The 15,163-nt window shown below is 40.6% G+C and overlaps 1 protein-coding gene across 1 annotated transcript in view; it reads right to left on the bottom strand.

Moving 5' to 3' along the window:
- Positions 1 to 4,099: 4,099 nt before the first annotated feature.
- Positions 4,100 to 15,163, bottom strand: part of LOC138986896 (ATP-binding cassette sub-family C member 4-like) — a gene marked incomplete at its 5' end in the record, with an annotated part of 178,740 nt that continues 167,676 nt past the window's right edge. The window contains 2 exon segments of the mRNA XM_070366898.1: positions 4,100 to 4,693; positions 13,487 to 13,621. Coding sequence (XP_070222999.1) covers positions 4,586 to 4,693; positions 13,487 to 13,621 — 243 coding nt within the window.

Raw genomic sequence — 15,163 nt, 5'->3', positions numbered from 1 at the left:
TCCTATTTGGAACCAGTCTGTTGTTCCATGTCCAGTTCTAACTGCTGCTTCCTGACCTGCATACAAATTTCTCAAGAGGCAGATCAGGTGGTCTGGTATTCCCATCTCTTTCAGAATTTTCCACAGTTTATTGCGATCCACACAGTCAAAGGCTTGGGCATAGTCAATAAAGCAGAAATAGATGCTTTTCTGGAACTCTCTTGCTTTGTCCATGATCCAGCAGATATTGGCAATTTGATCTCTGGTTCCTCTGCCTTTTCTAAAACCAGCTTGAACATCAGGAAGTTCACGGTTCACATATTGCTGAAGCCTGGCTTGGAGAATTTTGAGCATTATTTTACTAGCGTGTGAGATGAGTGCAACTGTGTGGTAGTGTGAGCATTCTCTGGCATTGCCTTTCTTTGGGATTGGAATGAAAACTGACCTTTTCCAGTCCTGTGGCCACTGCTGAGTTTTCCAAATTTGCTGGCATATTGAGTGCAGCACTTTCACAGCATCATCTTTCAGGATTTGGAATAGCTCAACTGGAATTCCATCACCTCCACTAGCTTTGTTTATAGTGATGCTTTCTAAGGCCCACTTGACTTCACATTCCAGGATGTCTGGCTCTAGGCCAGTGATCACACCATCGTGATTATCTGGGTCATGAAGATTTTTTTGTACAGTTCTTCTGTGTATTCTTGCCATCTCTTCTTAATATCTTCTGCTTCTGTTAGGTCCATACCATTTCTGTCCTTTATCAAGCCCATCTTTGCATGAAATGTTCCTTTGGTATCTCTAATTTTCTTGAAGAGATCCCTAGTCTTTCCCATTCTGTTGTTTTCCTCTATTTCTTTGCATTGATCGCTGAAGAAGGCTTTCTTATCTCTTCTTGCTATTCTTTGGAACTCTGCATTCAGATGCTTATATCTTTCCTTTTCTCCTTTGCTTTTCACTTCTCTTCTTTTCACAGCTATTTGTAAGGCCTCCCCAGACAACCATTTTGCTTTTTTGCATTTCTTTTCCATGGGGATGGTCTTGATCCCCATTTCCTGTACAATGTCACGAACCTCATTCCATAGTTCATCAGGCACTCTCTCTATCAGATCTCGTCCCTTAAATCTATTTCTCACTTCCACTGTTTAATCATAAGGGATTTGATTTAGGTCATACCTGAATGGTCTAGTATTTTTCCCTACTGTCTTCAAGTTAAGTCTGAATTTGGCAATAAGGAGTTCATGATCTGAGCCACAGTCATCTCCTGCTCTTGTTTTTGCTGACTGTATAGAGCTTCTCCATCTTTGGCTGCAAAGAATATAATCAATCTGATTTCGGTGTTGACCATCTGGTGATGTCCATGTATAGAGTCTTCTCTTGTGTAGTTCCCAACCTTAAGAGCCCATATTTACCAGGTAGCAGAACTTGAATCCATAGCAAATCAGTGCCCAGAGGAGCCAGTATTCGTCCCTGACTCCAGAGTTTGTGCTTCTCCCCGTGTGCTTGTGTCATTTTAACTACATGTGCAGGAAGAACAGTTTGGTTTAGGCCATCAGATGTGGACCTCCTCAAGTACACTTTCTTCAATCTACAAATCTCCTTCATCCACACCCATCCTGTTATGCTCTTCTGGTGATAAGAATAACCAAGGTCAGTGATTCCACCCTGGGTCTTTGGATGCTCTTAGTCCGTCGATCATCCCAACCAAAGCGATGGTTCAAGAGCAGAAACTATATTCAATTTTCAGACAAAGAAGCTGAGATTCAGAGGTTGAGATGCTTACCCGAGCATGTAACTAAGACTACATGACTGTAAGTGTCCAGAGCCTATTTTGTCAAGGATGGTGCCATTCTAATGTCCTGGCACCTTGGCTGGTTACTGCTTTCCCACACCCACACTGCTAGTGAGTAGTAAAGGACAGATCAGTGTGACTGACTCCAAAACCAGGGCTTTCTGTTATCCCAGGCTACCTCTTAAAAGCTCAAAATTATAAAATTGAGAAGGAAGGCTTGCTCTAGGTTATCATTTATTCATTCAACAAACATTTGCTGAGCACCCTCTATGTACAGATACTCTGCTGGAAGACATAATTAAAAAGTGAACAGGGCACAGTTTCAAGTGCCCTATACTAGATGAGAAAAAGACCACGTGTAACCAGTCACACTCAGGGCAGGCTACATGCATAACAGAAAGAACAGGCCCCTTGTTTAAAAATAAAGTATCTCAAGATGGTGACAACAGGACACTAACCAAGTATGGTTCAGTTTAACATGAGAGGCGCTCAGAGTAATACACAAATCTGAGTTACCTAGGATGATGACTGATCTTAATGTGACTTCCTAGAAGAGGCGACAACTGGGCTGACCCTGGAGAATGAGGATTTCTCTACTACATGGACCTTCTCAGACCAGAGGGTATTGAGGAGAATCGCTGAGTCATCATTTTGCCTTAAACATCAGTCATCAAGAGTTTCCCCCACAGTACACCCTCATCACCTACCTCTGGAGCTGTGATACATGCCCAGGGAGAACATGAAGACATACTGTCCTGACCTCCCTTCAAGGACTTGTTATCCAGCAGCTGTTAGTGCTGCCAGTGGGTAACCTTAAACCACTAGCCCCTGTGGGGGCAGCCTAAGTGCAATGATCCATCCAGATGGAGGTATAAAGGCCTGGTCATTGAATGTGTCAGGACAACCCTGAAAGGTCAGCATCACTCCAAACTCTCATGGGGTGAGCTCAGGTCGTCTGGCCAGTGATCCAGCCTGATCCTTCCCTCTGCTTTACCCTGTTTCTTCCCTCCTGATTCCACAGTGTTGACCCCAAGGGCACCCCCAATACACATCCCAGAACTAAACTCCATCCGAGTCTGCATCCCAGAAAGCCAGCCTGCAACACGTATCAGAAAACATTCCAGTATTCAGGGAGGACTTTTATTGAAAATTACTGGTTACACATGTACATATAACATTTAAAAAAACCCCAATAAAATACAAAATGGTAGAAACAAGGACCTTTAGTGTGAATGTGGTTACCTTTGGTTTAAAATTCACAATCTAATGTTGTCTGACCAAATGAAATTAAGTTATATGTTAATAACAAAAGAAAACTATATGTTGAACCATATGAAACTGCTACTTTATAGTTTATAAAAAGATTGAATGTTAGCAGTTCCACATGGCTGAATCTAATAAAAAAATCCATTAGCATTTGAAATTTAGAGAACATTATACTCATGAATAACTCATGGGTAAAAGATATAGTTAATTAATTAAATTAGGAATTAGAAAATACATAATACTATGGCTATTGACAGTGGTGAGTACCAAAACTTGCAGATTGTAGCTAAAGTGGATTTTAGGGGGGAAAAGTCAGCTTTATATATTTATGTTAGAAAAATAATGATGTTAATCTCTTTTCAATTTAAGAATTTAGAGGAAAAACCTCAAAGTTAAGGAAAAGTTGAAGGAAAGAATCATATGATGAACTAGGGAAAAAGAGAGCATCAATCAAGCAGAAAGGTGATTCTTTGAAAACATGAAAAAGTTATACAAGATAATTCATAAAAAAGAAGGCTAAAATAAAATTAAAAAGCCAAAAGAACACAGTTAGAGATGCTGCAGAGATTAAACATATAAGACATTGTGAATAAATGTATGCCAATCAAGCTCAAAACTCACAGGAAACAGATTCCTCCTAGAAAAATGAAACTTATCAAAATGACTCTGCAGAAATAACACACTGAAGAGGAAGCACATAATTACCAAAAGTTACCCAGACAATGTGGCTTCACAATACTGTCAATGTGATTAATGCCACTGGATTATGTGACTGAAAATGGTTATATGGCAAAATTTATTTAACCTCTGCACCACCAGGGAAGCCTTATGTTATATATACTTTACCACAATTTTTAACGTAAAAAAATAAAATCCTCTATCTAGAAGACAGTCTAGCACATGTCTGTCCTTCATTAGCAAATCCCCTAGAAGGGCTCCTATTTTAAGAAAGCGTATTTTCTCTTTCTTCTCTTTCAGAACATATGATATTGTCCTTCTGTATTTAACCATATACCCCCTTTTTTTTTTTTTTTACTTAAACTATAGTATATTGTATGTTTATCCTATCAGTTTTCTCTATAGTATTTTAATCAGAGGTCTTTTGGTGGGAAAATGGATCCTAGTCATGTTAAAGGAAGTGGACACAAAACAGTAACTTCACACAGTCTTCAAATAAACAGAATCCCTGATATAATTGGAAAGTAATATGTAATTCTGGGAACAGTAAAAAAACATCTGTGACAACTTTGTCTCAAATCTTAGAAAATGAGTTTGGCTCTGGAGTCTCTCAAGACACAAAACCTGGGAGACAGCTTTTATTGGTGGCCTGCACCTCTGATTTGGATAAGAAAGCAAGTAATATAACATTTAAATAAACATCATAAATCCTTTTTCAAGAGATTGAAATCACTGAGGTTGGAGATCTCCCATTTTGTAATGTGTAAATATTTGTTGCTGGTGTAAAAAAAAAAAAAAAAGTAGAATATAGTTTATGCAGTGCAAAACCTATTGGAAAAAGGCCTTTGGAATAGACATGAACTCATGGGAGAATCACAGTGTTGACTCAAAAATTGTGAAGGCTGAGGGCTGTCCACTGGAAACATTCATAACCACATGGTCACTGTGAGTGATATCTGGCTGTCTCCTTTTGAAGTACCCCTGAGGGAAAAAAAGACAAAAACAACATGTTTAAAAGTTTTAAAGTCCTCCTCCTAAGGCAACACATTTCCAGGTTTCCTTCTTCATGTGCAGCAATCATATTACTGTTGGAGGCACAGTTTTAAAAAACCAGGGCTGTATTTATTCTATGGAGGAAGTAGCCCCATTAAAACCCTCAGTGGGGCTGGACGTAATGCCAAATAACCTGTAGATCTACTAGATTTCTGATCATTCTGATTCACAGATATGCTTTATCACTACAGTAAATTGACATGCAAAATCATTTTATTCCCTGAAATAAATTAAAAACAGGGTAACAAAGAGGATAGGAAATCTAACATCTGAACAGGGTTTGTTATTTTCACACATAAAAGGAGCATAACAGATTTGGATATTAATATTGGGTTATTATCTTTATATTTTATAAACTCTGATTGACAAGCACTGAAACACTGGCATATATGTATGAAATATCCTGGTGTTTAATTTGTGTGGCAAAGCAGTTATAGTCCTATAGAAATGTGACCTGTGGATAGTGGGTTCCAAGAATGAAAAGAAAAGCAAATGCTTTAACAATGACTCAACCAAGAGACTTCTCTAAAATATAAGATGATACCCAACAATAGGACAGATCTCTGCCAGACCTTTGAGCTCTTGAATTCTACCAGATTCTAGCTGAACTGGAAGAGATACTGGTTTCTCAGTGTATAATCAGAACACAAAGGAAAGGAAGTGCTGTCAAGTTCCACAATCATCAGGTTTTAGTAGCTGTATTGTATCTCAGTTCCTTACAGATGCACATAACAAAATAAAATAATGTCAGGGCTTGTGAAACCTTCTCTGAACATGTTTGGGCAAAAAACAACTTCAAGTGAAACTCTTTCCTCAAAGAAGAATGTGAAAAATTTCATTTGAGTCTTTAAAACAAAAAATGTATCGTCTATCAGAGGCTAACTCATGTCACAAACTGAGTTGCTTAGACATATGATTACAGGTCTCTTTTATAGAACCTGACCGCAAGTGCATTGTGGGTGCTGTAAACAAAGGTATTATGAGACAGAATGAACTTCACACACGAAACAGAAAAGCACTAGGACACCTACCTTCATAGTAAGTGCACTTTCTTACTCTCTTGTTGCTAACATATCCTGCTCTGCACATGAAATGCTATATATTTAAATGTCACTTAAGGAGAAAAATAAACCCTCCAAGAATGCTTGGGGCCACTGGCTGCACTGGCTGAAATCTGAGGCTATTTCCATTGTAATGGAAGCATTTAGTAATAAAACCTTTGGTGGGAGTGGGGAGGGTGGTTAATTGCATATCATAACCCTCCATTTTCTTAAGCTAGACATATTTTGTGATTATATATGTATGTACTCTTCTGGTGAAACTAAAAAGAGTTAAAGGAACAAAAGAAAATTCACTTTCTACTGCTTAACATTCTTTCCAAAATCATCTGGTTCCTTTCTCTATAACTCTTCTCCATACAATTTTTTATAAAGAAAATATTGTTTTTAGCAACTTTTAACTGAAAAGGACGTTGCTTCATGGTCTGAAATACCTGAACTGAATATGGCAAAGGATCTTCAGCAGTTGGGCACCCCTGATTTAGAGTCTTAAAAGCGACCTAGAAGAACTATGGGTATATTTGTTTTATTATTGGGAGGCAAGGTTTCTATTTACAGCCTTTTATAAAATGATCCCACTATTCTCTATATTCTCTATAAACCCCTCTATATTCTCAAAGCCCTTAAGCATCTTCTCTCTCATCTGATCCCTGTGATAAGTGTGAAGAAGCCAGCAGGGCTGTAATCCTGCCCTACACACAGGTGAGGACCTGAGGCTCAGAGGCCCTGGGGGACACAAGGCTACATGGATGCTAAGTGCCTGCTCCATCTATCCAACTGGGCCAGGTGCCTAGAGCTAGGATGTGAGAATTTTATAACTTCTGGGCTGTATTAGGTGATTTCATATAGACAAAATGACACCTCTGTTACACACTGGGAACAAAGAAACTTTAAAAATCCTCAACCACATCTGTTTCATCACAGAACAGAATGGATGCTGCTAAGTCGCTTCAGTCATGTCCAACTCTGTGCGACCCCATAGACGGCAGCCCACCAGGCTCCCCCATCCCTAGGATTCTCCAGGCAAGAATACTGGAGTGGGTTGCCATTTCCTTTTCCAATGCATGAAAGAGAAAAGTGAAAGTGAAGTTGCTCAGTCGTGTCCAACTCCTAGCAACCTCATGGACTGCAGCCTACCAGGCTCCTCTTCCCATGGGATTTTCCAGGCAAGAGTACTGGAGTGGGATGCCATTGCTTTCTCCACAGAATGGATGGCAGACATTTATTCTTGGAGCTGAATCATGTCCCTTCTGAAAGGCTGTTGCTGAACCACGAAAGACGCCATGATTCTTGGCCTCCAGAGGAGAAGAATTCAATTTGGGGCCAGTGACGAGGCTTGATCACTCAGAGCTTTTGTGTAATAAAGTTTTATTAAAGTATAAAAGAGATAGAGAAAGCTTCTGAGATAGACATCAGAAGGGGGCAGAAAGAGTGTCCCCTGATAGTCTTTAGGCGAATGGTATATAGCTACCAGTAGTAGTGGTGTTTTGTGACCACATGGACTGTGGCCCGCCAGGCTCCTCTGTCCATGGGATTCTCCAGGCAAGAATACTGGAGTGGATTGCCATTCCCTTCTCCAGAGGATCTTTCTGACCCAGGGATCTAACCTGGGTCTCCTGCATTGCAGGCAGATTCTTTACCATCTGAGCTACAGGGAAGAGCCATATAGCTGCTAGCAGTCTGCTAATTAGAGAAAGGAAATGTGTCAAAACTCAGAGACTGGCACCAGGCCCCTCACACACAACATGCATTTTGAGATAACATTGGCACAAAGTGAATTGTCCCTGGCCATAAGATGATTGACATGAATCTTGAGGAAACTCAGGTTTCCAAGCAAATATAGTCTCACTGACATAGCTTAAGAGAACATTTGCATGAGTAAACCACACTGGTTTGTCAAGTCTGTTCTGAGTCTTAGGGGGAGCCCACTTGAAGACAGAGTCTAGGGTAAATGCATAGTTCCTCAACATAGCTTAAGATAAACATTTCAATAGGAAAAACACATTGGTTAGCTCAAAGTTTGAGAAAAGTTAACTTCAGGTGGAACGAGGTATCTTCATGGCAAACAGAATTTTAAAAGAAACCTCTTTTTAAATTTGCATCAGTTCAGTTCAGTCCCTCAGTCCTGTCCTCCTGTCCTACTCTTTGTGACCCCATGGACTGCAGCACACCAGATTTCCTTGTCACCAACTCCCAGAGCTTACTCAAACTCATGTCCATTGAGTTGGTGATGTCATCCAATCATCTCATCCTCTGTCATCCCCTTCTTCTCCCATCTTCAATCATTCCCAGCATCAGGGCCTTTTCAAATGAGTCAGTTCTTCGCATCAGGTGGCCAAAGTATTGGAGTTTCAGCTTCAGCATCAGTACTTCCAATGAATATTCAGAACTGATTTCCTTTAGAATGGACTGGTTGGATTTCCTAGCTCTCCAAGGGACTCTCAAGAGTCTTCTACAATACCACAGTTCAAAAGCATCAATTCTTCAGTGCTCAGCTTTCTTTATAGTCCAACTCTCATATCCATTCTGAAGGAGATCAGCCCTGGGATTTCTTCGGAAGGAATGATGCTAAAGCTGAAACTCCTGTACTTTGGCCACCTCATGCGAAGAGTTGACTCATTAGAAAAGACTCTGATGCTGGGAGGGATTGGGGGCAGGAGGAGAAGGGGACGACAGAGGATGAGATGGCTGGATGGCATCACTGACTCGATGGACGTGAGTCTGAGTGAACTCCAGGAGTTGTTGATGGACAGGGAGGCCTGGCGTGCTGTGATTCATGGGGTCGCAAAGAGTCGGACACGACTGAGCGACTGATCTGATCTCATCTGATCTCATATCCATACATTACTGCTGGAAAAACCATAGCTTTGACTAGACGGACCTTTGTTGACAAAGTAATGTCAACTCTGCTTTTTAATATGCCAATGGCACCCCACTCCAGTACTCTTGCCTGGAAAATCCCATGGACGGAGGAGCCTGGTAGGCGACAGTCCGTGGGGTCGCACAGAGTCAGACACGACTGAGAGACTTCACTTTCACTTTTCAGTTTCATGCATTGGAGAAGGAAATGGCAACCCACTCCAGTGTTCTTGCCTGGAGAATCCCAGAGACGGGGGAGCCTGGTGGGCTGCTGTCTATGGGGTCTCACAGAGTCAGACACGACTGAAGTGACTTAGCAGCATGTGGGTCATAACTTTTCTTCCAAGGAGCAAGCGTCTTTTAATTTCATGGCTGCAGTCACCATCTGCAGTGATTTTGGAGCCCAATAAAATAAAGTCTGTCACTGTTTCCATTGTTTCCCCATCTATTTGCCATGAGGTGATGGGACAAGATGCTATGATTCTCGTTTTTTGAGCGTTGAGTTTTAAGCCAACTTTTTCACTCCTCTTTCATCAAGAAGCTCTTTAGTTCTTTGCTCTCTGCCATAAGGGTGGTGTCATCTGCATATCTGAGGTTATTGAAATTTCTCCCGGCAATCTTGATTTCAGCTTGTGCTTCTTCTAGCCCAACATTTCTCATGATATACTCTGCATATAAGTTAAATAAGCAGGGTGACAATATACAGCCTTGATGTACTTCTTTCCAGATTTGAAACCACTCTGTTGTTCCATGTTAAGATTTAACTGTTGCTTTCTGACCTACATACAGATTTCCCAGGAGAAAGATAAGGTGGTCTGGTATTCCCATCACTTGAAGAATTTTCCACAGTTTGTTGTGATCCACAGAGTCAAAGGTTTTGGCATAGTCAATAAAGCAGACGTTTTTCTGGAACTCTCTCGCTTTTTTGATGATCCAATGGATGTTGGCAATTTGATCTCTGGTTCCTCTGCCTTCTGTAAATCCAGTTTGAACATTTGGAAGTTCAGAGTTCGCATACTGTTGAAACCTGGCTTGGAGAATTTTGAGCATTACTTTGCTAGTGTGTGAGATGAGTGCAACTGTGCAGTAGTTTGAACATTCTTTGTCATTGCCTTTCTTTGGGATTAGAATGAAAACTGACATTTTCCTGTCCTGTGGCCACTGTTGAGTTTTCCAAATTTGCTGGTATATTGAGTGCAGCACTTTCACAGCATCATCTTTCAGGATTTGAAATAGCTCCACTGGAAATCCATCACCTCCACTAGCTTTGTTCATAGTGATGCTTCCTAAGGCCCACTCGACTTCACATTCCAGAAGGTCTGGCTCTAGGTGAGTGATCACACCATCATGATTATCTGGGTCATGAAGATCTTTTTTGTATAGTCTTCTGTGTATTCTTGCCACCTCTTCTTAATATCTTCTGCTTCTGCTAGATCCATACTATTTCTGTCTTTTATTGTACCCATTTTTGCATGAAATGTTCCCTTGATAGCTCTAGTTTTCTTGAAGAGATCTCTATTCTTTCCCATTCTACTGCTTTCCTCTATTTCTTTGCACTGATCGCTGAGGAAGGCTTTCTTAGGTCTCCTTGCTATTCTTTGGATCTCTGCATTCAAATGGGTATATATTTCCTTTTCTCCTTTGCCGTTAGCTTCTCTTCTTTTCTCAGCTATTTGTAAGTCCTCCTCAGACAATGATTTTGCCTTTTTGCATTTGTTTTTCAACGGATATAAGTTTGTACAGAGAAGGGAAAAAATGTAACACTAGTAGTTTGTTTCCTCATGCAGCTTAAGAGAGAAATTAAAAAATGTCTGAAACTTGCAGACTACTTCCTCCTTTTGGAGACCCCTGGCCTTCTTGCCTGTTACCCTCTCACCTCCAATTTTACATGTTGAAATCCTAAACTCCACAGTACCTCAGAATGTGACTGTATTTGGAGATGACATCTTTAAAGAGGCAATAAATTAGTAAATTAAATAAAGTTAAAATGAAATCATACAGGTGGGTTCTAATCTAACAGACTGGAGTTTTCATAAGAAGAGACCAGGACACAGGTTCACACAGGGAAGAGCATGTAAGACACAGAGGGAAGATGGTGTCTACAAGGCAAGGAGCGAGACCCCAGAGGAAACCAACCCCACTGACACCTTTACCTCAGACTTCCAACCCCCAGGGCTGTGAGGATATAAGTTTCTGTTTTATAAGTCACCTACTCTTTGGTTTTTGTATGGCAGCCCTAGCGAACTCCAGCCCCCTTTAGCTTTTTGTATCTAAAAGGTACTTTCTCTACTATTTCATGGATCATCCAAAAAAGTCAATCAGACAGTGATCAGCTCTCCTGAGCTACAAGTTCAATCACATTCAAAATATGATGTGGAAGCACCTTCTTCCAGATGTTGGGTTTTCTTTTCAGATGAATGAATTCTGTTCTAATAGAGTGAAACCTCATGACTTAGGCTAATGCGCCCCGTGTTATAGCTCTGAACAAGGCATTGATATCTGATGCTTGCACATTAAAAAAACTGATAATCTGACAGCTTCTCCTCCTAAGAGGATGCAGAGTATGCAGAAATAATGTCAAGATGGCATGAGAATTCAGAAATGTATTTTTTTCTGTAGAGGGACCTGAGCCAGTGGCAGGAATGAAATCCAAGAGAGAGGTTCTGTCACCATGAACTTCAGTGACTGGCCCTACCTTGGCTACCAGGTGACAGGAGCAGTGTTCTCAGGCTCGACACAGAAGGTAGTACAGAGGACAGCACTCAGCCTCCCTCAGCAATTCCCCCTCTGTGCTCCCTGGACCAGCTCTGTGACCTTGGGTGCACTCAGGACACACTCTCCTCATTCATGACATGGAATAAAAATGGACCATCAGGAGAGTAAATGAAATCATACATGTGAGAACTATATAAATTATAAAGAACTACACAAATGTAACTTACCATTAATATTGTTAGAGTAGGTGCAGGATTACTAGACCTGAAATCACAAGATATCTAATTCTATGACCTATGTCTGCTTCATTATGTATGTTACACTTGATTTAAAATATTTACTAAAAGACCAAATTTCTAATTCTGTGTCTGCTGCAAACTAGCTTAACACCAGTTATGTATATAGGACCACCTTCCTTCTAAAGCACCTTAGTTTCCTCACCTGTACAAAGAGAGGGTTGAATCCTATTATCTTATTATCTGGACCAATCTAAAATTCTGTGTTCCTTTTCTCATTACTCAATGTTATGATGATATAGTTTTAAAATGAAGACTTTGACATACAGGTGGGAACACCACTTTTTGATGTGAAATGCCTAAGGTCAAAAGACCAAAAGGGTTTGGGAGATTCCTGGCTCTCGAGGTGTCAGGAGGGATGGCCTGACTGGGAGACACTCTAGTGGATAAAAGTACTCTGTGAATTTCAGGCATAAAAAAATATAGAGTTCCTTGTTCATCTTCTCAACATTTGCACACAATGTAAGTACTCATGAAAAGTTCAAAACACAGACTTCCTTTTCCCTAAACCTAAGCATGAACTCCAGTTCTGTCAACTCTTCAGCCAGCTCTGGGACCCAGGAAGTCTCCTACCTGATGAGCATCAGAAGGTCCTGCTCTGCATTTCCTCATTTCTACAGAGGATTGAGAGGAGACAGTGATGAACTCAGGCCACATTTTAGATAAATCTTTCATATACAAGTACTTAAGATACTGGAACATGTTTTCTTTAAGGCATTTTAAATATTATACAAATAATCTTATTCTGTTTAAAAGTGAAAATCTTGGGAAGACAGAAAAGTATGAAGAATGGAATATACATCTATAATTTAACACCCAGAGATAAATTTTCAATGAGGAAGCCACATCCCACCCTGAGTCACACATGTTAAGGGACAAGAACACCAGACCTTCCTTCCCTCCATCTTCCCATCAACCCCAATCCCACTCCCACCTGGTCCCAGAAAGACTTGCAGATGGCTGCATGACAGTGGCTAAGTCTCTTAAGCCAGACCTTGGTTACCACTACACCTCTGTTAGGAAGATACCACGTGACCTGAATGTTACTCACTGAGCCCCTTCCTCACACCACACACAGTGCTTAGTGCCTCACACACCTCATCTATGAGAAAGTGCTCTGTAAACCTTCAGGCACCATTCAGACTACAGTGTGAAGCTATTGTGAGTTCTTGATTTGTCCTGATGACAATTTCATCGTCCAGAAGGTAGAGGAAATGTGGAGGGGGGCGTAAATGGACCTAACTCTAAACAACAAAGAATTAGGTAGAAAGTGATAATTTCAGGTAAGAATTTTCTTTACAGACTAGGAAACAGAAGAGACCTACACCTTTCTCTGGAAGATCTTCCTAGAATCGAAATATTCCATTTTTTTCCCCTAAACTCTCAAATTTCCTGGATATTATTTGATGGAACTTGTATCACAAATATGTTGAGTACCAATCAGAATGAATGTAAAGGGTCTGAAAAAAACAAATCTTCTTATGTTCCATGAGAATCTGAACCTAGAGTCCAAACATGTGGAAAGTCAAATCCAAAATCTCTCTCTCAGGCACAGGTGCACGCACACAGAAGGGTTCACACATCCCGACCCCACCCCCAGCACTGCTGCAGATTCCCAGCAGACCTGCCTTCCACCTGCCATGTGTTGTCAAAGACCCAGTCATTAAGCTTCCTCTCTGGAGGCTTCTATTGAAAAGAACACAGAGTGCTTGTTCCCAGACCCTTGGTGGAGATCCTGAGAATAGTGAATCCTGGAGGCGAATTTTAATTACAGCTTCCCGCAACAGCCTCACCTATTTTGCCATTTTACTGAGGACAGCAGCCTTCGCCTCACCCAGTTGTTGCACCATCTTGTAAAATAGGCTGTTTTTATCTTGCAGCAAATTATTTGGCTGATTATGTTCTTTTCGTGTCCCTGAATCCAAAACCTGTTAACAGCAGAAAGAAACCCATTAGCATACAATATCCCCCAGTAACATAACTCAGGCAATATCTCAAAAAGGGGCAGGACAGGGAGAATTTGGGCGGTAGGATTGGTGGTATTTACATGGTTTGATTCCCATGTTTCACTGGGAGACAAGGGCCCAGCCAAGCCTTTCATTATTATATGGTTATAGGAAAGGAAGAAAATGAAAATTCTTTCATTTTCAGAAAAATGAAAGCTTTAATCATGACTATGATTACTGGAACTGAACACTCTGTAGCGTTTTATATTCTGCCCAGGGCCTTTGGGGTTGTTATCATTAGTTAGTGCTTTTAGCTCTCAGACTCTGAGCTTTGAGGGCTATTTATAAGATACACAGCGTTGGGAAATGTCTTGATTCAAGAAAATCAAACATCTGTCACTTCCACAGCCGCTCCTCCAGGCTGGCCACCTGCCCTCTGGAACATTAGACTTTGTAGTAGATTGACTTGTCTTTATGTCCTTAAAGCTTTCAGAACAGACAATCACTTGCTTTCCAGAAAGGAAACAGGTACAGTCATCCCTCAGAGCTATTGTGGGTTCAGTTTCAGAATTCCAGAATATAATGAACATCACAGTAAAGTGAGTCACATGAATTTTCTGGTTTCCCAGGGCACATAGAAGCTTTGTTTACATTATTGTGTACCCAAGCATGTGTGCAATAGCATTATTGCACAATAAAGAACAATGAAAAAAACAATGTACATAACTTAAAAATAAAGTATTTCTAAAAAATATTAACTATCATCAGAGACTTCAGTAAGTCATAGTAGCAATATCAAAGATCATTGATGTTACAGATCACCAGAGCAACTTCAATGATAGTGAAAATGTTTGATATATTGTAAGAAATTACCAAAAGGTGACATAGAGACACAAAATGAGCAAATGCTGTTGGAAAAATGCCACCCACAGACATGCTTAATGTAGGTTTTTGACAAACTCTCAATTTGTAAAAAAAAAAAAAAAAAAAAAGTATCTGGGAAACACAATAAAACAAGGTATGTCTATATTTCTAAAGCAAGCAATAAAAATAAGATTGCCTCAAAAATTAAAGTTTTGAGAAAGAACATTACTGGTGATGTTTTTGCTGAATTGAAAGCCAACTGGTAATCAGAAGCTCTAGAAAAATATACAAGCTTTATACCTGGGGTAAATGGAGCACAGAGGACAATCCCCAACTCTGTAACTGGTGGGTGCAGAGGTCCCCTGAGGTCTAATCCTGCCATTCCTACCAGAGGAGTCAGCAACCACAAGCAGTTCAGAACAAAATATAAACAAGTAGCCAAGTTTACATCTCCTGGTGGGACCTCCCTGTGACATCAATGATGAACGCAACCAGGGAGTCCTACACTGAAGGTCTCCCAACACAGGAGTGAGAAGGGAAGCTCCACAGTGAAGGGTAAGGTCCTTTCCTAGAAATAAGGTCATTCATCACAAAGGTGACAGGCTCCAAAGAGAACCCTAGCATCTCCCTTCTCCCTCTGTCTTCCCTACTCACCCAGAT

This window comes from Bos mutus, unplaced genomic scaffold (assembly GCF_027580195.1).
Source record: "Bos mutus isolate GX-2022 unplaced genomic scaffold, NWIPB_WYAK_1.1 CTG243, whole genome shotgun sequence".
In the NCBI taxonomy this organism is placed as follows: Eukaryota; Metazoa; Chordata; class Mammalia; order Artiodactyla; family Bovidae; genus Bos; species Bos mutus.
Note: the sequence above shows the minus strand (reverse complement) of the source record. Positions and strands in the feature narration are given on the sequence as shown.